Below are 24,363 nucleotides of genomic sequence, written 5' to 3' on the forward strand. Positions count from 1 at the left end.
GTGCAGAATTTTAGGTTGGTAGTTTTTCAAAATATTTCACTCCACTCTCCTTGTTTACAGAGTTTCTAAGAAATTGTATGTGAATCTTACTTTTGCTCCTCTATAGGTAAGGCATTTTTTCCTTAGCTTCTGCCAAGATTTTATCTTTAATTTTCTGAAATTTAAATATGATGTGCCTAGGTATATGTTTTTGGTATTTACCCTGCTTGCTTGGTGTTCTAAGCCTCTTGGATCTGTGGCTTGGTGTCTAACATTAACTTGGGGGAAATTCTCAGCCACTCTTACTTCAAATATTGCTGCTGTTCCTTTCTTTTTTTTCCTTCTTTCAAAATTGGAGTCTTCTCAAACCCAGCCACTGCTTTGTCAACTAAGTTTATATAATATTCTAAATCCTTTGTTATCACTTCTTCAACAGCCTTCACAAGATCTTTATCAAGAATAGATTCTATCTCAAGAAACCACTTTCTTTATCTGTTAAAGTTTTATCAGAGATTATCTTCAGGCTCCACTTCTAATTCTAGTTCTCTTGCTATTTCCTTCACATTGGCAGTTACTTCCTCCACTGAAGTCTTAAACCTCTCAGTCATCCATGAAGGTTAGAATCAACTTCTCCCAAACTCCTGTAAATATTGTTAATTTTGACCTCTTCCCATGAATCATGAATGTTCTTAATAGGTCTGGAGTGGTGAATCCTTTCCAGAAGGTTTTCAATTTACTTTGCTCAGATCCATTGAAGGAATCACTATCTATGGCAGCTATAGTTTTTAAAAATACTTAAAAATAATAAACTGAAGTGCCTTCTTGATTCAAGGGCTGCAGAAAGGATGCTGTGTTAGCAGGCATGAAAACAATATTAAATCTCTTTGTACATCTCCATTAGAGCTCTTGGGTAACAGGTGCATTGTCAATAAGCAGTAATATTTTAAGAGGCATCTTCTTCATGAGGAGTAGGTATCATTGTTCGCTTGAGTAAAATATTCAGAAATTCAAACCAGGATGTACTGTCATCCAGGCTTTGTTGCTCTATTTAGCCCAGGCAAAGAAGATTCAGCATAATTCTTATGGCCCCTAAGATTTTTGGAAAGGTAAATGAGCACTGGCTTCAACTGAAAAGTCATCTGCTGCTTTAGCCCCACAAAAGAGAGAGAGCCTGTCCTTTAAAGTTTTGAAGCCAGGCATTGACTTCTCTGTAGCTATCACATCCTGCATGGCATCTTCTTAAAATATAAAGTCGTTTCATCTACACCAAAAATCTTCTGCTTAGTGTAATCACCTTCATTAGTTACCTTTGCTAGATCTTCTGAATAGCTTGCTGCAGTTTCTATGTCAGCACGCGCTACTTCACCTTGCACTGTTATGGAGACAGCTTCTTTCCTTAAACCTCATGAGCCAACCCCTGCAAACTTTTTTTTCCAGCTTCCTTACTACTCTAAGTCTTCATAGAACTGAAGAGTAAGAAGTATGCTCTAGATTAGGCTTTGGTTTAAGTGAATGTAGTGGTTGGTCTGATCTTATATCCAGACCGATAAACTTTTATATCAGAAATAGGGCTGTTCTGCTTTCTTATCATTCATGTGCTCTGCACTAGTATTTTTAATTTCCTTCAAGAACTTTTCCTTTGCATTCAGAACTTGGCTAACTGGTGCAAGAGGCCTAGTTTTTCGACTCTCTCAGCTTTCAACATGCCCTCCTAACTAAGCTTAATCATGTCTAGCCTTTGACTTAAAGTGGGAGATATGTGGCTCCTCCCCTTTCACTCAAACACTTAGAGGCCAATGTAGGGGTTATTAATTGGCCTGATTTCAATATGGTTATGTCGGAGTTCCTGTCGTGGCTCAGTGGTTAATGAATCTGACTAGGAACCATGAGGTTGCGGGTTCAATCCCTGGCCTTGCTCAGTGGGTTAAGGATCCGGCGTTGCCGTGAGCTGTGGTGTAGATTGCAGATGTGGCTCAGATTCCGAGTTGCTGTGGCTCTGGCGTAGGCCAGTGGCTACAGCTCCAATTCAACCCCTGGGAACCTCCATATGCCATGGGAGCAGCCCAAGAAATGGCAAAAAGACAAAAACAAAAAAAAATATGGTTATGTCTCAGAGAGTAGAGAGGCCTAAGGGAGGGAGAGATGGGGGAGTGGCTGCTCAGTGAAGCAGTCAGAACACACACATTTTTTAAGCCCACTGCCTTATATGGGTGTAGTTTGTGGCACTCCATAACAAGTCCATTAAAGATCACTGAACAGATCACCATGACAAATATTATGATAATGGAAAAGTTCAAAATATTGTGAAAATTGCCAAAATGTGACACAAAAAAACATGAAGTGAGCAAATGCTGTTGGAAAAATGATGCTAATTGTTTGATGCAGTGTTGCCACAAACCTTCAATTTGCAAAAACAAAACAAAACAAAACAAAACAACAGTATCTATGATGCACAATAAAGCAAAGTGCAATGAAACAAGTCATGCCTGTATGTGATGCTATAAACATACCAGTGTGGCTAAAATGAAGAAGACAGATAATACCAAGTGTTGGCAAGGATATGGAATAAGTGTAACTTCATACAACTTCTTTGGTAAAATGTTTGGTAGTATCTATTAAACCTGAAAACACACACCCTTTGACCTACCAATTCCACTTCCAGTCAAATGTCCAACAGAAATATATATATATATATATACATTCACCAACAGACATGTAAAGGAATGTTCAGAGCAGCACTAATTATAATTTCCCCAATCTGCATATAACTCAGATGCCCATCAACAGCTGTGAATGGAGTAAGGTGTGGGATATTCATATGATGGATATTATATAAGACAGTAATGAGAAGGAGCAAATTATTGTTACTAAGCAGTAGCATGGATGAATCTCTTAACACAGAAAGTTGGGCAAAAGAGGCAAGACACCAAAGAGTTCATTGATATGATGACATTTATATAAAGGTGAAGAGGAGACAAAAACAGTTCACGGTGTTAGCAGTTAGGATGACGTTTACTGAAGTCAGTGAAGGAGGGATGATGGCGACTGGCATGAGACAGAATGGATGCCACTGGTGTTTTTTTTTGATCCGGGTAATACTTACAAAATGTGTTTACTTTGTCAAAATTCACCAAGCTATACATACATTTACGTTTAGTTTTCAGTAGGTATATCAATTAACTTTATTTTAAAAATTGTGTGTGTGTGTATGTATGTAGGTAAAGCTGCTAATGCTTATCCTGAGAAATGCATCTATAAGAAGAATGTGGCTGAAATCACAGTGGACTGTACTGGGGAGACAAAAATTGGAGTAAAGACCAGCTAGACCATAGGAATGGGATAACATCAGAATAGACTGAGTCTTATAAAAACTGCTAATCAGCCTTAGTTCTGCCCAATGCCTAACTGGACGGAAATGTTGTATTATTTACCTACTGCTATATAACCATTTATCCCCAAACATGCTGTCTTTAAAAAATAAACATTTAGATGGCCAAAAGACACATGAAAAGATGTTCAACATCATTCATTATTAGAGAAATGCAATCAAAACCACTATGAGATACCACTTTACACCAGCCAGAATGGCCATCATCAAAAAGTCTCCAAACAATAAGTGCAGGAGAGGGTGTGGAGAAAAAGGAACCCTAGTACACTGTTGGTGGGATTGTAAATTGGTGCAACCACTGTGGAAAACAGTATGGAGATTCCTCAGAAAACTCAAAATAGAACTACCATTTGATCCAGCCATCCCACTCCTGGACATCTATCCAGAGAAAACCACGTACTCCGATGTTCATTGCAGCACTATTTTAAAGAGCCAAGACATGGAAACAACCTAAATGTCCATCGACAGAGGAGTGGATCAAGAAGATGTGGTACATATACACAGTGGAATATGACTCAGCCATTAAAAACAACAAAATACTGGCATTTTTAGCAACATGGATGGACCTATCATGCTAAGTGAAGTCAGTCAGACAATGAGACGCCAACATCAAATGCTTTCACTGACATGTGGAATCTGAAAAAGGGACAGAATGAACTTCTTTGCAGAACAGATACTGACTCACAGACATTGAAAAACTTATGGTTTCCAAAGGAGACAGTTTGGGGGGTGGGGGGATGCGCTGGGGTTGTGGGATGGAAATCCTATAAAAATGGATTGTGATGATCATTTTACAACTATAAGTGTAATACATTCATTGAGTAATAAAAAATAAATTAAAAATAAACATTATTTCATTGTTTTTGTGGGGAAAGTAGGGAACAGAATAGTTGGGAGGTTTCGGCACAGGATTTTTCATGACATTGGAGCCAGGATGTTGGCAGGAGCTGCAGTCATCTGAAGACATGACTGAGGCGGCAAGTTCTGCTTCCAAAATGGCTTACTCACATGCCTACTGGCGGGGTGCCTCACTATGTGGGTGCAGAGGCTGCTTGATGTCCTCAAGTAACCTATTCTTGTCACCATCTTATCATGTCAGTTAACTTGCCCCAGAGTAAGCAGTCCAAGAGAAAGCAAGGAAGCTACAATGTCTTTTCAATTTCATTACATACAGTTACTTTGCCACTTTTGTATTCTATTTGCTGTCTCTAAGTGTAGTGCAAGACAGGAATCAGGCTCCATCTTTTAATGGAAAGACTCTCAAAGAATTTATGGGCATATTTTAAAACCATTAACAAAAGAGGCTGTGTTCCTCTCGCTGCCTCCTATCAGAATATAGGGTGAATCTATCATGATAGAAGATATTTAGAGCCTCCACAATTTTCAATATACATTGCCTAAGATTCAAACAAAAACATCAATAGGTATAATAAGAAACTGAGCAAACTTGAAGTATAGTAAACAGAAACAGAGCTCAAAGTGACCTTGATATGAATTATAAAAAATAAACCAGAAAATAATAGTGATTAAAATATTCAACACGTGGATGACAAGATGAACTTCATCAGAGGACTTGAATCTATAAAAATGGATCTAATGGGAAGAGGAGACTGGAAAATTAAACAAACTGAGACTAAAAACACAATACATTAATTTAACAGCCATTTTGATCCAGGTGAAGAGAGAATTCGTAAACTAGAAAATAGAAAATCTCCAGACAAAAGCAGAGAGAACAGAAAAGATGGAGTATACAAAGAAATATGTAATTGGAATATCAGAAGGGGAGAAGAGATAGAATGGTGCAGAAGCAATATCTAAAAAGATAATAGCCAAGAATTTTCTAAAGATTATGAAAGGCATGAAGTCACAGATTCAAGGAAAAAACTATGAGCCCCAATCGAAATAAATTCCTCCCCACCCCAGTATCATACAGCATACTGAAGAAAACCATGGATATGTAGATTATCTTGAAAGCAGCTAGAGAAGTAGAGACACTATCCTTAAAGAAGGAACAATAATATGGATATCTAACTTTTCAACAGAAACAATGAAAGTTTGAAGACAATGCAATAACATCCTAAACGTGTTGAAAATAACTGCCAACCTATAATTAATTCAATACTCATGTTAAAATATCCTTTAATGGAGTTCCCATTGTGGCTCAGTGGAAACAATCTGACTAGCATCCATGAGGATGCGGGTTGGATTCCTGGCCTTGCTCAGTGCATTAAGGATCCGGCGTTGCTGTGAGCTGTGGTGTAGGTCGAAGACGCAGCTCTGATCCCACATTGCGTTGCTGTGGTGTAGTCCGGCAGCTAGAGCTCTGATTTAATCCCTAGCCTGGAAACTTCCATATGCTGTGGGTGCAGCCCTAAAAAGACAAAAGCTAGAGAAAAGAAAATACTAAGAAAATCATAAGGAAAATAATTTATAGTACTGTCTTGTATTTATTGATACTGTTAAGTTTACACTGTTTACAAGATGATTTGTCTATGAGTACCTACATCAATATTATCCTGTGTGATACACACTGCCATAGATGTTACATGTATGATGAACACTAGACATGAAAAATGTGAAAAAGAAATTTTTGTTTATAGGTACTATATTTATGGGGAAAAAATCCATGCATAAGTGGACCCAAGCAGTTTAAACTCTTGTTTTTCAAGGGTCAACTGTATTTAGGTAATGCTAAATGAATGACTGCACAAAGTAATGATATTGTCTGATGAGATTTAAAATAATGTAAAATTTAAATGTGTAAAACAAATGAGGGAGAAGCAATAGATGAAAGGTCCTAAGGTTAAGCATTGCCTATAAAATGGCATAAGTAGCAATTCTTATTAGACTCTAATATTAAATTGAGTCTAGAAACTTTATCATGATCTTTTGGATAACTTCTACAGGTACAATGAAAGATGTATGATTGAAGAGGTAATGAGAAATGGAAAAAAGAAACCCAAAGGAAGACTAAAATCGGCAGAGAGAGATACAGATAAGGGAAAAGGACCGTAAAATAATGGGACAAACAGAAAACAAGCAGTAAGATTGTAGTTATAAACTCACATTTATCAGTAGGACTACGTTAAACATAAATAATCTAAAATTTCTAATATATATATTTTTTCAATTTAGATTAAAAATACATGCTCAGCTTAATAAATAAAGGTCCATGTGACCTCTACTCAGATACATTTTTAAATATCAGCACTTCAGAAACCCATGTGCCTCTATCCTGCATCATAAATCTCCTTCATCAATAGCATTTGTGATACTAAATTCTTTAGATTTACCATCTAGCTTTGAACTCCTAAAACATGTTATTTTTGCTATTTTTTGAACTTCATTCGAATGGAATCATACTATTCCTGGTATATGCTTCTCAATAATGTTTTTGTGGGATAACTCATACTATTACATGTGAATGTAGTTTCTTCATTCTCATTAATGTACAAAAGTCCACCATTATGGATTTACAGCAATTATTGTTCTTTTCAACTGTAGATGAACATTTTTTTCTTATGGGTTTTGGCTATTATGGAAAATGCTAATAAACATGTGTACATGTTCAATATGGACATATATATAGGGTGTATGTATATATATTATATGGTATGGACACACATATATGGGGGGTGTGTGTGTGTGTGGTGTGAGTGTATATATATAGAGCCTTCCTATCCCTCGATATATACCATGGGGATATATCGAGGGATAGGATGGCTAGGTCAAAGGATATTTAGATTTTCAGTATTTTTAGATAATGCCAAATTTATTCTAAAGACTATACAGATTTACTCACCCAACAACAAAATACTAAATAAAACCAATTCCCTTTATCACAAAACCTCATCAAAACCTGGTATTGTCAGGTTTTTAAAATATTTCACTTCTCCTTACCTGATATGAAACGGTATCTCATTGTGGTTTTAATTTGCATTTCCCTGATTACTAGTGAAGATGGGCACCTTTTCATATGTTTATTTGCCATTTGGAATTCCTCTTTGTGAAGTAGATATACAAGTCTTTCGCCCATTTTTCTTTTGCATTATCTGGATTTTACTCATTGATTTGCTGAAGTTCTTTATATATATTCTGGGTACTAGTCCTCTATAGGTTATATGTGCTGCGAGTATCTTCTCCCACTCGATGGCCTGTCTTCTCACTATCTTTATAGTGCCTTTTGAGAAAAGAAGTTTCTAATTTTAATCTGATAAAATGGATCAGTTTTTTCTTTTATGGCAAGGGTATCTGTGTCTTAAAAAATCTTTCCTTATCCGAAGTTCATGAAGACATTCTATGCTACCTTCTAAAAGTTTCACAATTTTCCTTTAGATATTTAGTTAATTCACATGAGACTGATGTATATAGCCTGATAAACGGATCCAATTTCTTTCATGTTTCCCCCAATTTGAATAGCACCACTTATTAAAAGCCAATTATTTCCCAGATGATCTGCCATACAATCTCCAATACAAATCACTCATACATATATGCTTAGGTTTCTGGATTCGCTGTTACCCTGCTTTATTTGTCTAGCACTTGACGATATCACATTATCCTCACTACTGCAGTTTCTTAATGTGCTGACATCGATGGCAAATTCCCTCTTGTTTCTCTACTTTAAGGATATCTTGGCCTCTTAACCCGCTGCACTTATATATACATTTAGAATCAAATCAGCTTGTCAAGTTTCACAAAATTACATACTGGGAAACTAACTGAAATTGTACTCTATAAATTAATTTGGCCAAAAGTAAAAACATTTTATAATACTACATTTTCCAAACCACAAACATAGTACATTTCTCTACTGAATTCTTCTTTAAATGTCAAAGTTTTGTAATTTCCTTCAGAATTATTATGTCTTGTTAGTTGTATTTCTGGGTACTTGATATTGAATACTAGTATGCATTTAAAATTTTTTTCATTTCCTAATTGTTTATATCTGGCATATAGGAACACAATTGATTTCTTATATATTTCAATTTGGCAATCTTACTGAATCCTTATTAGTCCTAATAATTTGTCTGTAAGTTACTTTTTTTACAGCCACATCTGCAACCTACACGGCAGCTCATGGCAACACCAGATCCTTAACCCACTGAGCTAGGCCAGGGATTGAACTTGCATCCTCATGGACACTAGATGGGTTCCTAACCACTGAGCCACAACGGGAACTCCTGTAAGTTCCTTTGGATTTCCTACATATCTCCAATCATTTAAGAATAGTAATATTTACTGTTCCTTTTTGAATCTTTCATATTTTTCTTTAAATTTTTTGTGTTCTTGAATTAGCCAAGATATCCAGTATAACATTAAAGTGGTAATCCTTCTATTTTTATTTCAAAGGAAATATTTCCAATATTTTACTATCAGATTTAAGGTTATTATACTCTTTTTATCAGACTCCTTTACAGAAGTTACTTCCTAGTCTACATTTGCCAAGAATTTGTTTCTAATCATAAACAGATATTTTATCAAATCCACATCTATTTTGAGCTGATGATTCTTCTCATATTACATAAGTTGATTTTTTAAAATCATTAAACAAATATTGCAGGATTCCTGGAAGAAAGTCAACTTCTGTAGATTGTTGAATTTGATTTTCTGGTTTTGGATATCTCTATTTTGCAAGTAAAAGTAAACTGTAATTTTCAATTTCTGAAAAATCTTTAAATTGATTTATCAAAGTAGCAGAGTTACACTAAATTTTATTATCTATTCTCGTAAAAGGAACTGAAGAATATTCCCTCTTTTTTTTTATTCTTTGGAATAGTTTGTTTAAAACTGATATTGTTTCTGCTTTAAGTGTTTTATAAAGTTCACCACTGAACGGGCCTATCAGGGTCAAGTTACACCTTTATTACACCTAGTCTCACATTCATCACGGATGGAGAGGGCCGCCTGAAACAGTTTGATAAAATGCACATTCCTCCTTCATTACAGAGCATAAGGTCAACTGTTCGTATCATAGATATAAGCCACTCAAATTTAATATATTTTTGTCCATTAAATGCTATTTTAATGGTATCTTCACTTTTTCACTTCCATGAACAGCATTTTATTTTTCTTTTTTGTCACTTTATGATTTTCAGCACAGGTGTTAACAAGCGGTAAAACAAAGACTCACTGAAATGTGACTCCTGCCTTCACGAACTAAATAAATGACTTCTTCACAGCAGCTTTCTGGCTCAAAACTAAAATGCTGGCCTCAATATTATGGAATATTAGGGTTTCTTTTTTTTCGACAGGCAAGAAATAGATTTATTAAGATAGGACGCTTGTGAGAGATGCAGGAGGGCAGGCAAGGAGGCTCTGCCTGGTTTCTTTTGAAGAGTCAAAACTGCATGTAAATTCTCAAATACCAAGAATCTCCTCTAAATGGTGTATCTTCATAATGCTTCTCCTTCGTTTTGTGGCATCCTTGAGTATGCAGTTATTTGGCGGAAAGGGTGCAGTTCTTCAAACAATGGCCATAATTCTTTTTTTGGCTGTGCCTGAGGCATATGTCTTAAGTTCCCGGGCCAAGGGTTGGACCCATACCACAGCAGTAACCAGAGCCACAGCAGTGGCAACGCTGCATCCTTAATCTGCTGAACCACCAAGGAACTCCTAATTCACTTATTTTTGTTGATAAATTTTCCTCTTTTTAAAAGCTGAGGGATAATTTAACAATGTAAAAGCAAAACCATAGGACATTTTTAAGGAGTAAATGTTAAAAATAAATAACATTACAAAGCTCCAAAACTACTGATAATCACCAGTGAAAAGAATTCATTAAAATGTGGCCCCACCCCGAACCTTGAACATCAATCCAGGCCAGGCTCACCCATCATGCTTTCTCGTTAAACTGAACTACCTCTTCCCTACCAGCCCCACATCTTTTATAGACTAGATTGGAGAGTAGGGGTCTCAGCTGCTCTGTGATCAATTAGATGAGTAAGTTAACTTGTTCACTCTAATGTGAAGTTCTGATAGTACTTTTAACATGCAGGGAACTAATTTTAGATACTTTTTCCTAGTCTTACTCTTCTGTGTACTTTTTTAAAACTAATGTTTCATAGGGCCTTGATGCTTTCCTGTGTAGAAGTGGAAACGACTGGAGTGATCCAGTTGATCACTCAGCTGCCACACCAAAAATGGAGAGCATCCCAATGAAAAAATCTGATCACCTAACCAATTGAGAATTTTCTTTAATACTGTTACAATAACAACGAAAGCTGGAGTACCAATTCCATTTCTTCATAACACACAAAAAGTGTTCTCATAAATGTGAAGCTTGAAGCTACTGTATGCTTAACTAAGAAAAAGAGACTATGTGCTTATAAACATATTTAGATAAGTAAGTTTATGCATTTTTATAGAAATGCCTACCTTTCAGAAACAGCCTCATTATGATCCCGTGACACATTAACCTTTTCACTTGCTTTTTCTGAAGGGTTAGAAGGTTCCGAGTTCACAGAAGTTTTTCTTTCCTGTGGACTATTAACTGACTCTGTATTCTTATCCAAATTCATAGTCTCTGAATTTACAACCTGTTAATTGGGTGAGGAAAAAGCAGTTGAGGGGAGGATTACCAATTGGGCTCTTTTACACAAAATTAATGATAGGTAAAATTTCGCTTGCAAAATCTTCTCAAAATAGTCTCACATACATATGAAAAAACATAAATTATATGCACCTATCAATGGCTGATGACCATGACTGCAGTTACTCTGCCAAAATGAATTTAAAAAAATACTTGAAAGAAATAAAAAAGACAGCACAAATCAACTTCCCAGCTTGAATGGAAAGAAGAACAAATACTTAAGTACTTAGACAACATTTTATTCCTATTAGTTTTAGGGACTAATAAACATTAGACTTTAACAAGTAAACTTACTTTGCTATACTTCTAATAACAGTGAAGACCAGAAATAAAGCAATTTTCCAACTTGTTCTATTTGATGCATTTTGGATAGGCTCAGAATTCCCCAAATCAAACCCTAGTTCCTTTTTATTAAATGGTTCCTCCCTTCAATTTCTCTCTTCCCTCTCACATTTCACTGTAAGCAAGAAATCAAGCCAAACCTTCAACACTTGCTCAAAAATCTCCTCAGCCTAATAAAAATTCATCACATAACTAAGTTCTACTTTCCATATCCCCGTAGGATCACACTAGCTGAACTTCTTGTCAGTATGTAACAGTTTCTAATAACATTTGAATCCTCACCAATGGTGCCTTTAAATGTCCATATTTCTACTGTCTATCTGGGGTTTCTCTAAGGTGTTGCTCATTTCCTCCTGAGACCTCACTTGCAGTCTTTAACATCTTCTTCTACTAAGAGTCTGATGAAAGCAATCTGGGCTTTTGAAAACTTATCTCCTCAATATTCTTCCAGCCTCTACCATTCCAAATCCACTTCCATTTGTTACAGCGGCACCCCCATACTGCCTGGTACCACGTTCTGTATTAGTTTCCTGAGGCTGCTGTAACAAATAACCACAAACTGGGTAGTTTAAAACAACAGAAATTTATTCTAGCACACTTTTGGAGGCCAGAAGTTTGAAATCAGTTTCATTAAGATCACGTTGTTGGCAGGTCTGCATCCCTTTTGGAGACTTCAGCGGAGAATCTGTTTCCTTTTTCCAGTTTCCTTGGCTTGTACCCCTGCCTCCATCTTCAGGGCCATCATTCCAACCTGCACATTTCTTGTCCCATCTCCATCTTGTTTGACCTTCATGACTCCAGTTTATAAGGACCCTTGTGATTATACTGAGCCCACCAGGATAATCTTCCCATCTGCAAGCTTCTTTTACCACATAAAGTAAGATATTCAGAGGTTCAGGGGATTAAGTCAAGAATATGTATATATTTAATTGGCCGCACTCACAGCATATGGCGATTCCAGGGCCAGAGACTGAATAGAGCCACAGCTGTGACCTACGCCCCAGTTGCAGCAATGCCAGATCCTTAACCCACTGAGCCAGGCTGGAAATCGTACCTGCACCTCCACAGCAACCCAAGCTGCTGCAGTTAGATTCTTAACCCACTGTGCCACACCAGGAACTCCAAGGACATCTTTGGAGGCCAATTTGCCACTATCAACATCCTGACACAATTAGCAGAAAAGCTGACATTTAGAGTACTACGCCCAATATTCTTTTCAAGTGTATGTGGAACATTCACCAAGGGAAAGTACATATTGGACTACAAAATAAGTGTCAATAACTCTCAAGATTGAAATTTTACATAGCATGTTCTTTGACCACAATGAAATTAGCTGTCAATAAAAATGAGATACCTAGAAATGTTTAGAAATTAAACATATATTTCTAAATAACCCATGGGTCAAAGAACAATACAAGGGAAATCAGAAATTATTTTAAACTGACAGAAAACAAAAATACAATATAATACAGATATTAATACACTCTCTACACTGAGAAATACGTAATATAAGCACTACGAAGATACTTAGAAAATGTAGTACTTAGAAGGAAATTTATAGCTTTAAATGTTTTCTAGTAGAAAAGATTAAAAATTAGTGCTCTTTCTCTCTTAAGCTGGAAGAAGAACAATTTATCCATAGTAAGACTGATGAAGAAAAAAGATAACATAGGTTATAGTATCACAAATGAAATAGAGTTTATATCACTAGCAAACTAAAGATCTACAAACTTTAAAAGGACAAGGGAAATTTATCAATAACTTCATGCCAACAAAGTCAACAACTTATATAAAACAGACAAATTCTCTGCTAGGAAACTTAAAAATGAAAACAGAAAAATCTGAATTGCTTTATACCAATTAAAGAACTACGTGTTCAAAAAAAAAAGTCCTCCTACAAGAAAGCTCCTTGCCCAAACAGTTTCCAGAGGTGGATTCCATCAAAAATTTAAGGAAGTAATACAAATCTTACACATGGAGTTCCCATCGTGGCACAGTAGAAACGAATCCAACTAGGAGCCATAAGGTTGCAGGTTTGATCCCTGGCCTCGCTCAGTGGGTTAAGGATCCAGTGTTGCCATGAGCTGTGGTGTAGGTCGAAGACATGGCTCAGACCTGGTATTGCTGTGGCTGTGGCTTAGGCTGGCAGCCATAGCTCTGATTAGACCCTATCCTGGGAATTTCCATATGCTGTGGGTGCGGCCCTAAAAAGCAAAATACACACACACACACACACACACACATATATATGTATTACACAAACTTTCAAAAATAGGGAAGGAAGTGCTTCCCAATTGATTTATTAAGGCTAGCACAAATATGATACCAAAGGGAATGAAGATACCATGAAAAAAATTCAGACTCTCTATCACAGATTATTTTAGATTTTATACAAAAAATATATACATACTAAACTTTACATAATGATACCCATGCTGAAATATTTTAGAAGTGTACACTGCAAAGTTTATTTTGATACAAAATACATTAGTACTTATGAATGTGCCAAATATAAAGATGGCTTAGAGGACGAGTAGACTAACAGATATATGACAAAAACAAATACACTAAATGGTAAAGGTAGACATTAGGCATTGACTACACAAGCATTCACTGTAAAATACTTTCAGGAGGCAGGATCAAGATGGCGGAGGAGTAAGATGTGGTGCTGACCTTCTCCCACAAACACATAAAAAACCTCATCTGCATGTAGAACAATTTGCACAGAACCTCTACCGAATACTGGCAGAAGACCTTAAACCTCCAAAAAGGGCAAAAAACACTATATAACTTGGTAGAACAAAAGGAAAAAAAGAGAGAGAAAGGAATCAGGATGGGACTAGCACTCCTGAGAGGGAGCTGTAAAGAGGAAAAGCACCCACACCCTGGGAAGCCTCCTGATGGGGAGGATCAGCCGAGACAGGACCTCAAAGCCTCAGAGAAAAGTGCAGCAGGTGGACTGAGGAGGTGAAAGCAGAGACAGAGCCATGTAGACCATCGGTACTACTTCCCATGATACCACAGACTGAAACGCTCAGGCAGGGGCTTGGCACTAAGACTCAGGCTCTGGAGGTCAGTTCTGGAGAAAAGACTAGGGTTGGCTGTGTGGAAACAGCCTGAAGGGCTAGGGAGTGATTTGCCAAGGGCCAGGGAACAGAGCACCACAGCCAAGGGAACCCAGGAGGAGGTCTGGGCCCGTGGTAGAAGCGAGGCACCATTGTTGGGGAGGGCAAGAGGAAGAGGGACAGACCGCCATAAGAATGTATTTCAATTCATACTCGTGGACTTTCGGAGGGTGGGCTACAGGCAAGGTGCCTCTTGCGTGGCCTACAGGTGGCAGGGGCAAACTCAGTAATCTCTGATTCCAGAGGTGGGCGTGGCCCACCACCACTAGGGGTCTGTGAAGAGGCATCACCTCAGAGGTTGGCACAGAGGAGGGCACTGCAACCAAGCACCAACGATTATTGCTCTCACTCCCCTGGGAACACACATGCTCTGCCGCAGCCCGTCAAGTGCTCCAGTTGCCACCTATGCCTGCCTGAGAGTCACTGCCACTTCCCAGGGACCTGCAACTAGGAGCAGCCTGTGCCACCTTCCCATGGGTCCTTGCCACCGTCAAGGGCCCAGAAACCAGGCACTGGCTACTAGAGCTGCCCATTGCGTCCAACTCCCTGGAAGCCCATGCAGCACCCTACAAATAAATAATAAGTCCTCACAAAATGCCCAGGGGTGCTCATGCATATCAATGGCCCTCCAAGACTACAATAGTTGTTTTCCCTAAACTCACAGAATTAGAAAAATAGAAGCAAAATGAAGCAGCTCAGGAACCATTCCCAGTTTAAATAACAGGTGAATTCACCTGAAGGAGCAAACAATGAAACAGACCTCTGCAGTCTAACAGACACTGAGTTCAAAAAGGAGACAGTGAAAATACTGAAGGAATTAAGGACAAATATGAAAGAATCAAGAGTGGATATGAACAGTAATGCAGATTGCTTTAGAAAGGAACTACGAAATGTAAGGAGGAGCCAACAAAAATTAGAAAATTCATTTGCAGAGATGCAAGCCGAGTTAAAGGCACTGAAGAGCAAAATGAACAATGCAGAGGAACGAATTAGTGACTTGGAAGATAGAATAATGGAAATCACCCAATCAGGATAGTACACAGAAAACCAAATGGAAAAACATGAAAATCCCTACACATTATAGGGATTCCAGAAAGAGAAGAAAAAGAAAAGGGGACTGAAAATATATTTGAAGAAATTATGGCTGAAAACTTCCCAAATCTAAAGAAAACAGATATCAAGATACAGGAAGCACAGAAGGCCCCAAACAAGTTGAGCCCAAACAGGCTCACACCAAGACATATTCTAATAAAAATGGTAAAAGTTAAAGATAAAGAGAGGATACTAAAGGTAGCAAGAGAAAAAGAATTATAAGAGAGCCCTCACCCCAAGGCTATCAGCTGATTGCTCTACAGAAACACTACAGGTCAGAAGAGGGTAGCAAGATATATTCAAAGTTGGAAAAGAGAAAAATTTGCAGCACAGACTACTACTCTACCCAACAAGAATATCATTTAAAATAGTAGGAGAAATAAAGAACTTCTCCAACAAACAAAAACAGAAAGAGTACAGCAACAGTAAACCCATTCTAAAAGAAATACTGAAAGGGATCCTCTAAATAAAAAAGAAATAGGATGGAGGAAATCACAATTGGAAAGTAGCCACTTAAATAATAAGCCAGTATACAGATCTAAAATGGAAAAAAAAAAAAAAACCGAAAACAAAAACCTATTGTAAAAGTGATGATAAACACAAGGAACAGCTAAAGGATAAACACAAAGATGTTAAAAAAAAAAAAGGACATCAAAATAATAAAATTTGGGGAAGGAAAGTAAGGAAATCTAGACTCTTTTTAAGAGTGCATTTGAGCCTATATCACCATCAGGCTAAAGCAAGCAGATATAGGAAGGAATTATCATATTTGAAAAATAAGGCAATCACAAATCAAAACCAAACATTACATCCACAAAAACTAAAAAGAAGAGGACACAAGCCTAAAATAAAGGGAAAACACCCAACCAAAAAAGAAAAAAAGGAATAAAGGAGAAATACAGAACTGGAAAATAAGGTTTAAAATGGCAATAAATACATATTAATCAATAATTATCTTAAATGTCAATAGACTGAATGCTCCAATAAAAAGACAAAGAGTGGAAGTTCCCATTGTGGTGCAGTGGAAACAAATCCAACTAGGAACCATGAGGTTGTGGGTTCAATCCCTGGCCTCTCTCAGTGGGTTAAGGATCTGGTGTTGCTGTGAGCTGTGGTGTAAGCCAGCAGCAGCAGCTCTGATTCAACCCCTAGCCTGGGAAGCTCCATATGCTGCAGGTGTGGCCCTATTAAAAAAAAAAAAAAGCAAAGTCTATAGGATGCTGCAAAAGTAGTTCTTAGAGGGAATTTCATAGTGATACAGGCCTTTCTCAAAAAAGAAGAAAAATCTCAAATCAACAACTTAACCTACCACCTAAAAGAGTTAGAAAAAGAAGAACAAAAGTCAGCAGAAGGAAGGAAATCATAAAGGTCAGAGAGGAAATCAGTAATAGAGATTCAAAAAACGGTAGGGAAAAAACTCCACAATAAAACCAAGAACTGGTTCCTTGAGCGGGTAAACAAAATTGACAAACCTCTGGCCAGACTAACCAAGAAGAGGAGGGAAAAAACTCAAACAAACAAACAAAAAGAAATGAAAAAGGGAAATCTCAATAGATACTGCAAAAAAGCTTAAGAGAATACTGTCAATAATTATATGCCAACAAATTTGACACCTAGAAGAAATGGACAACTTTCTAGAGACAGAGAGTCTGCCAAAAGTGCATCAAGAACAAACAGATCAACTGAACAGATGTATCACTAGAAATTAAATTGAATATGTAATAAAAACACTCCCTACAAACAAAAGTCTAGGACCACATTGCTTCACAGGCAAAATCTACCAAACATTCTAAGAAGAACTTAGACACATCCTTCTTAAAACTCAAAAGATATTGAGTTTTAAGACATTGTTTGAGGAGTTCCCATTGTGGCGCAGTGGTTAACGAATCCGACTAGGAACCATGAGGTTGCGGGTTCGGTCCCTGCCCTTGCTCAGTGGGTTAACGATCCGGCGTTGCCGTGAGCTGTGTGTGGTGTAGGTTGCAGACGCGGCTCGGATCCCGCGTTGCTGTGGCTCTGGCGTAGGCCGGTGGCTATGGCTCCGATTTGACCCCTAGCCTGGGAACCTCCATATGCCGCAGGGGTGGCCCAAGAAATAGCAAAAAGACAAAAACAAAAACAAAAAAAAAGACATTGTTTGAAGCTACCATCACCCTAGTACCAAAACCAGACAAATATACTACCTCAAAAAAATTACAGGCCAATATCTTTGATGAATATAGATGCAAAAATTCTCAGCAAAATTTTAGCCAACCAAATTCACCAACACATAAAAAAGATCATACACCACAACCAAGTGGGAGTCATCCCAAGTGTACAAGGATGGTTCAACATATGCAAATCAATCAAAGTCATGCACCATATAAACAAAAGTCAAAAACCACATGATTATCTCAATAGATGCAGAAAAAGCATTTGACAAAATCCAACTTCCATTCATAAAAACTTACCAGGGAGTTCCCGTTGTGGTGCAGGGGAAACGAATCCAGCTAGTATCCATGAGGATGCAGGTTCAATCCCTGGCCTCGCTCAGTGGGTAAGGGATCCAGTGTTGCCATGTGCTGTGGTGTAGGTTGCAGATGCAGCTCAGGTCCCACACTGCTGTGGCAAAGGCTGGCAGCTGCAGCTAAGATTCAACCCCTAGCCTGGGAACTTTCATATGCCACAAGTGTGGCCCTAAAAAAAACAAAAAAAAACCCAAAAAACAAAACAAAAAAAAACACCTCTTACCAAGGTGGGTAGAGAGGGAACATACCTTAACATAATGAAAGCCATTTATGACAAACCCACAGTCAAAGCACAAAGCTGACTTCACACAAAAACTACTCGAACTGATCAATAAATTCAGCAAAGTATCAGTATACAAGGTTAACATTTAGGAATCAACTTCATTTCTGTATGTTAACAATGAAATATTAGAAAAGGAATATAAAAATACGTTTTAAAATTGCACTCCAAAAAACTGAATACCTAGGAATAAACCTGACCAAGGAGGTGAAAGACTTATATGCTAAGAACTATAAAACATTAATCAAGGAAATTAAAGAGGGTTCAAAGAAATGGAAAGATATTCCATGCTCATGGACTGGAAGAATTAATTTTCTTAAAATGGCCATACTACCCAAAGCAATCTACAGATTCAATGCAATCTCTATCAAATTACCCATTTTTCACAGAACTAGAACAAACAATCCGAAAATCTTTGTGGAACCATAAAAGACCCAGAATTGCCAAAGCAATCCTGAAGGGAAAAAAACAAGCAGGAGGCATCTCTCTCCCAGACTTCAGACACTATTACAAAGCTACAATAATCAAGACAGTGTGGTACTGGTACAAAAACTGACAGACCAATGGAACAGAAATAAATCCAGAACCTATGGTCAATTAATCTTCAACAAGGAGGCAAGAACATATTACAGGAAAAAGACAGCCCCTTCAGCAAGTGGTGCTGGGAAAACTGGACAGGTGCATGTGAATCAATGAAACTAGAACACACCCTCACACCATGCACAAAAATCAACTCAAAATGGCTGAAAGACTTAAACATAAGGCAAGACACCATCAAACTCCTAGGAGAGAACATAAGTAAAGCATTTTCTGCTGTCTACCATACAAATGTTTTTTTAGGTCAGTCTCCCAAGCAACAGAAATAAAAACAAAAATAAATCAGTGGGACCTAATCAAACTTACAAACTTTTGCACAGCAAAGGAAACCATAAGAAGAACAAAAAAGACAACTTACAGAATGGGAGAAAATACTTTCAAAGGATGCAACTAACGAGGGCCTAATTTCCAAAATATACAAACAACTCATACAACTCAACAGCAAAAAAACAAAAAACAAACAAAAAACCAAAACTCAACTGAAAAATGGGCAGAAGACCTGAATAGACATTTCTCCAAAGAAGGCATATGTATGGCCAACAGGCACATGAAAAAATGCTCAACATCACTAATTATTTGAAAAATGCACATTAAAACTACAATGAGGTCACCTCACACCAGTCAGAATGGCCATCATGAGTAAGTCTACAAATAACAAATGCTGGAGAGAGTGTGGAGAAAAGGGAACCCTCCTATACTGCTGGTGGGAATGTAAACTGATACAACCACTAAGGAAAACAGTACGGATGATCCTCAGAAAACTACATATGACCCAGGAATCCCACTCCTGGGCATATACTTGGACACAGCTTTCACTGAAAAAGATACATGCGCCCCTATGCTCATTGCAGTACTATTCACAATAGTCAAGACATGGAAACAACCTAAATGTCCATGGGCAGATAAATGGATTAAGATGTGGTACATAGATACAATGGAATGTTACTCAGCCATAAAAAGAACAAAATAATGCCACCTGCAACAATATGGATGGAACTAGGTACTCTTTTCCTTGTTTTTTTTTTTGTTGTTGTTGTTGTTGTTGTTTGTTTGTTTCGTTTTGCTTTTTTCAGGCCATACTTGTGGCATATGGACGTTCCCAGGCTAGGGGTCAAATCGGAGCTGTAGCTGCTGGCCCATGCCAAAACCACAGGAAAACAGGATCTGAGCTGCATCTGCGACCTACACCACAGCTCATGGCAACGCTGAATCCTTAACTCACTGAGCAAGGTCAGGGAATGAACCTGTGTCCTCATGGATGCTAGTCAGATTCGTTAACTGCTGAGCCACAAAGGGAGCTCCTAAAGACTCTCATACTAAGTGAAGTAAGTCAGAAAGAGAAGGACAACTACCATATGATATCACTTACACGTGGAATCTAATATACAGCACAAATGAACCTATCTACAGAAAAGAAACAAACTCATGGACTTGGAGATTTGAGGTTAGTAGATACAAACTATTACACATGGAGTGGATAAGCAGTGGGATCCTGCTGTATCGCATAGGGAACTCTATTCACTTGTGATGGAAAATGAAGGAGGATTATGTAAAAAAAAAGAATGTGTATATATATGTGTGTGTATGTATAACTGGGTCATTGTTGCACAGCAGAAATTGACAGAACACTATAAATCGACTATAATTAAATTAAAAAAATTAATAGCACATTTTCAGCTTTTCTTTGTACGTTTGAAAGTTTTCATCATGATAAAATGGTGGGGAGGGAGGCAGGCTAAGCAATCACAAGTCACCTCTCTGCTCACTTTGTGAAAGAAACACAAGTGACATTTACTTTTGGCTACCTGAGGGTATCTTCTCCAGAGATTAGAGTCATAGAAACATTCTAAGTATAAATTTATTGTCTTTTAAACCTTGCATATTTGTTTGGAAATATATTCCATTCTTAAAATCCAATTGCTTATATTGTGGGTCAAGGAAGTTATCAAAACTCCTATATATTAATACCAACCTTGCAGGTTGTATTACTGGATACCGTGTTTGGTTCCAAACAATTCCTTTGAGATAACAATACCGATTTAATACGTCTTTGAAGTTTTGCTATTTTTGCCTAGAAAAGAAAAACAAACACAAAACCAGAGGACCAAATAATATATCATGTAGAGATGGGGAGAAAAGTATTCACCAACATAGTTTCCTGAGACTCAGGCATCCACCAAATAAATGAGAAATTCTTATGTAAGCCACACATTTAAATCAGGTTTGATGCTAGTATAAAACTTTTGAGAATGTAAGATTAAAAAGAACAAACTTCTATGTGGTCCACAATAAAATTAATGTTGGTATAAACACCAATTAGCTAATAACCTCAAAGAGTAAAACAAACAAAAAACCTGAAGAAAGCATGTAACGACTTGTAGAATATCTAATATAGAATATATTTTGAATTAAAAGAAACTGTCAGCTGATACAGAACTGTTGACAGTTCTACAAGTACTTCTCAAGGGCCAATATTGCTGAGATATAATAAATTCTATTACCTATGAGGGAGTTTCTGTCGTGGCTCAGCAGTTAGCGAATCTAACATCCATGAGGACATCGGTTTGATCCAGCCTTTATCAGTGGGTTAGGGATCTGGTGTTGCCATGAGCTGTGGTGTAGGTTGCAGACACGGCTCGGATCTGGCATTGCTGTAGCTGTGGTGTAGGCCAGCAACTGCAGCTCTGATTCGACCCCTAGCCTGGGATCCTCCATATGCCGCGGGTTCAGCCTTAAAAAGCAATAAATAAATAAGCAAATAAATAAATACCATTACCTATAATATAGTACACCAGGGTTGTGGCTAGGGATCAGATTTGGGTCCATCTTTATTGTTTTCCTTTCCTAACATGTTAAATGTCAAATTCTACTTTTTAAAAGGGCTCAAACGAAATCAAATGAAATCAGAAACTTACGAAGAGTTGATCAGCTATCGCTTCATGTTTATTCCTGCACTGTGTCTTCCCAATACGTTCAGTCAATTCTTTCAGTTTGTTATCGAATAGTTTGTAATTTATACTACAGATCTCCTGTCGAATCAAATGTTTGACCTAGAATTTTAAAATAAAAACCAAAACAGCCCATGTTTCAAATTTAAAAGCAATTTTATCTTCTACTTCTTAAAAACAGCTTTGCTCTTTTCTGGATTTACTGTGACCAATAAAATGTACTTCATTTTTATATCACTATATCAGTAAGTTTTATAAAAGTTAAATGTCAAATTGAGCAGACCACATCTATATTTAAATATCTGAGTTAAAAATTAAACTTAGTCTCTGCTGTAGGAGAGGCCGTAGGGGAAAACAAACAAACAAACAAACAAACAAAAACTTGTCTCCTAGTGCTAAAATTAGTTTCCTATAGTTTCAGATGAATCCCATAATTCAATTAAAGGAACAATAAAAGCTTATATACATCACATTTATATTTTTAAATAAAAGTCCCCTCCATAAAAAGGGACTCAACTTATCTGAAAACCCAAGTCCAGTGAAAATGATTGGTTGATTTACACTAGATATAGAGCAAATTATGAAAATTTGAGCCTTGACCCTGTCATTAACAAGTTTATGTGACCTTTTGGGAAACTGTAACATCTCTGAGCTTCATTTACCTTGACCACAAATGGGCAGATGTCATATAACGTTGATATCTCATAGGATTTTTTTTGTTATGGATGCTGATAGGATTTTCATAAGAAAATAAAAGGATAAGAGCTCCATAAAGTAGAAAACACTGAATTGAAAAGAAATAAACGTGCAAGAAAATCTCCTTTATTTACAGTTTTTTTTTTTTTTTTTTTTGTGGGGACAAGGGTGACTTTCTTATTGTTAAAACTGAAAGAGGCCAAAGACAATTGTTTAACTAATGCTATCTGGCATAATGCATGCTATTCTATCAGGTTATAGTAATTAGAACATGAAACACTAATCCATTTCATTAACTGGCTGGTTTCTAGAAAGACCAGCCTATTTTTAGGGAGTATAATTAATCTCATTGCCCACTGATACAAATAGCTCTGCTGAACCATTCGTTCAGAAATATCCACTGCAGCATTTTGCTCAATGTGTATCCTCCTTTAAACAACTTTCACAGCAGAGTAGTTTCTCTTAATAATGAAACCTGTCATGATATATTTACAAGATATTTATTAGCAATATTTATATCTTTCCCCTAATACCTTGCTTCACGGTGCTCAAAATTACACCACAGTTTCTATATTAAACTCTTTTATACTGATGTCACCTGGATGATTAGTCATTCAGTAATTTTATTTGATTATTCCCAAATCATATTCAGTATTTGATTATTTTTCCTTCTCATTCCCAATTATTCTTGCTCTCCAATATTATTCTCTCCTTGATTTCTTCTGTAATGCTTCACTAACGTTTTTAAAGTGGCTTCTCAACATTACACGTGATTGTCATTTATACTCACAACTTTTAAATATTTGATTGAATTAATAGCTACTCAAAATATATTATGTAAATAAGTGCTCAGAAACTCATACTATTTTTACTGACAGCCATTACCTGTCACCCATATGTGATTTTTATGGATTACTGCATGCTTGCTAGCTCACTGACTAGGGTCAATATGTAAGCCCATACTCTGATGAATCTTGGAGAAACATAGGCAACTGTTTTTTTTTGTTTTGTTTTGTTTTGTTTTTTGTCTTTTTGCTATTTCTTTGGGCCACTCCCGCGGCATATGGAGGTTCCCAGGCTAGGGGTCCAATCGGAGCTGTAGCCACCGGCCTACGCCAGAGCCACAGCAACGCAGGATCTGAGCCACGTCTGCAACCTACACCACAGCTCACGGCAATGCCGGATCGTTAACCCACTGAGCAAGGGCAGGGACCGAACCCGCAACCTCATGGTTCCTAGTCGGATTCGTTAACCACTGCGCCACGACAGGAACTCTGCAACTGTTTTGAATATGGAAATACTCTTTTGCTAAGAAGCAAAAACCACACAGCGTTCTTCAAACTTTCCTGGTGAGAAAGAATCACATGGAATACTTGTTAACATCACAAATTCCTAGGCCCTACTTTGGATTCACGGAAACATTTCCTGGAAAGAGGCCTGGAAAGTTGTATAATTAACAGGCACCACTAATGATTCTCATCATGTAAGTTTGAGAATGGAGTGTCTTAAAACAACAGTCTTCAACTAGTAGCCTAAGACACCACAATTTAAACAAATACTCCTGGTGATTCAGTTAGAAACAGACTCTTTTAAAACTTGGTTCTTTTGCATTAACTGCCCACCAAGGGGTTATTCCTCTAGTGTAGAGTGGGTATTTGCTCTCAGTTAGTTGTCTCTTCTTAGCAAGAGACAGTAACCACCAAATACCTCACAAATACCTTCTGCTGGTGGTAATTTGTCTGAAATTATGGAATCAAATGAAGTCCTAGCTAAAATTTGCAGATGGCAGGCAAAGTGGCCTAAAGGGTGAAAAGCTGG

At 37.3% G+C, this 24,363-nt stretch overlaps 1 protein-coding gene across 26 annotated transcripts in view; it reads right to left on the reverse strand.

Annotated features, from left to right (window-relative positions):
• ATF7IP2 (activating transcription factor 7 interacting protein 2) overlaps positions 1-24,363 on the reverse strand; it is a 75,483-nt gene that overhangs the window by 24,733 nt on the left and 26,387 nt on the right. For 18 of the 26 annotated variants that reach the window (XR_014840824.1, XR_014840823.1, XR_014840826.1 and 15 more), the window contains 3 exons: positions 21,817-21,951; positions 20,874-20,972; positions 10,745-10,905 (listed from right to left, as the gene is read on the reverse strand). Coding sequence is in view for 12 of the 26 variants with exons in the window: in XM_021086651.2 (XP_020942310.2) it covers positions 10,745-10,905; positions 20,874-20,972; positions 21,817-21,951 (395 nt within the window). In the remaining 14 variants the exon portion in view is untranslated. Of the gene's footprint in view, positions 1-7,267; positions 7,548-10,744; positions 10,906-20,873; positions 20,973-21,816; positions 21,952-24,363 lie in introns of all 26 variants that reach the window. The other 8 variants (XR_014840836.1, XR_014840833.1, XR_014840834.1 and 5 more) reach the window with 2 other exon arrangements.

Source organism: Sus scrofa, chromosome 3 (assembly GCF_054392235.1).
Source record: "Sus scrofa isolate SSC_HxYL_T2T_F1_AM1 chromosome 3, Sscrofa_HxYL_maternal_Yorkshire_Landrace_v2.0, whole genome shotgun sequence".
In the NCBI taxonomy this organism is placed as follows: domain Eukaryota; kingdom Metazoa; phylum Chordata; class Mammalia; order Artiodactyla; family Suidae; genus Sus; species Sus scrofa.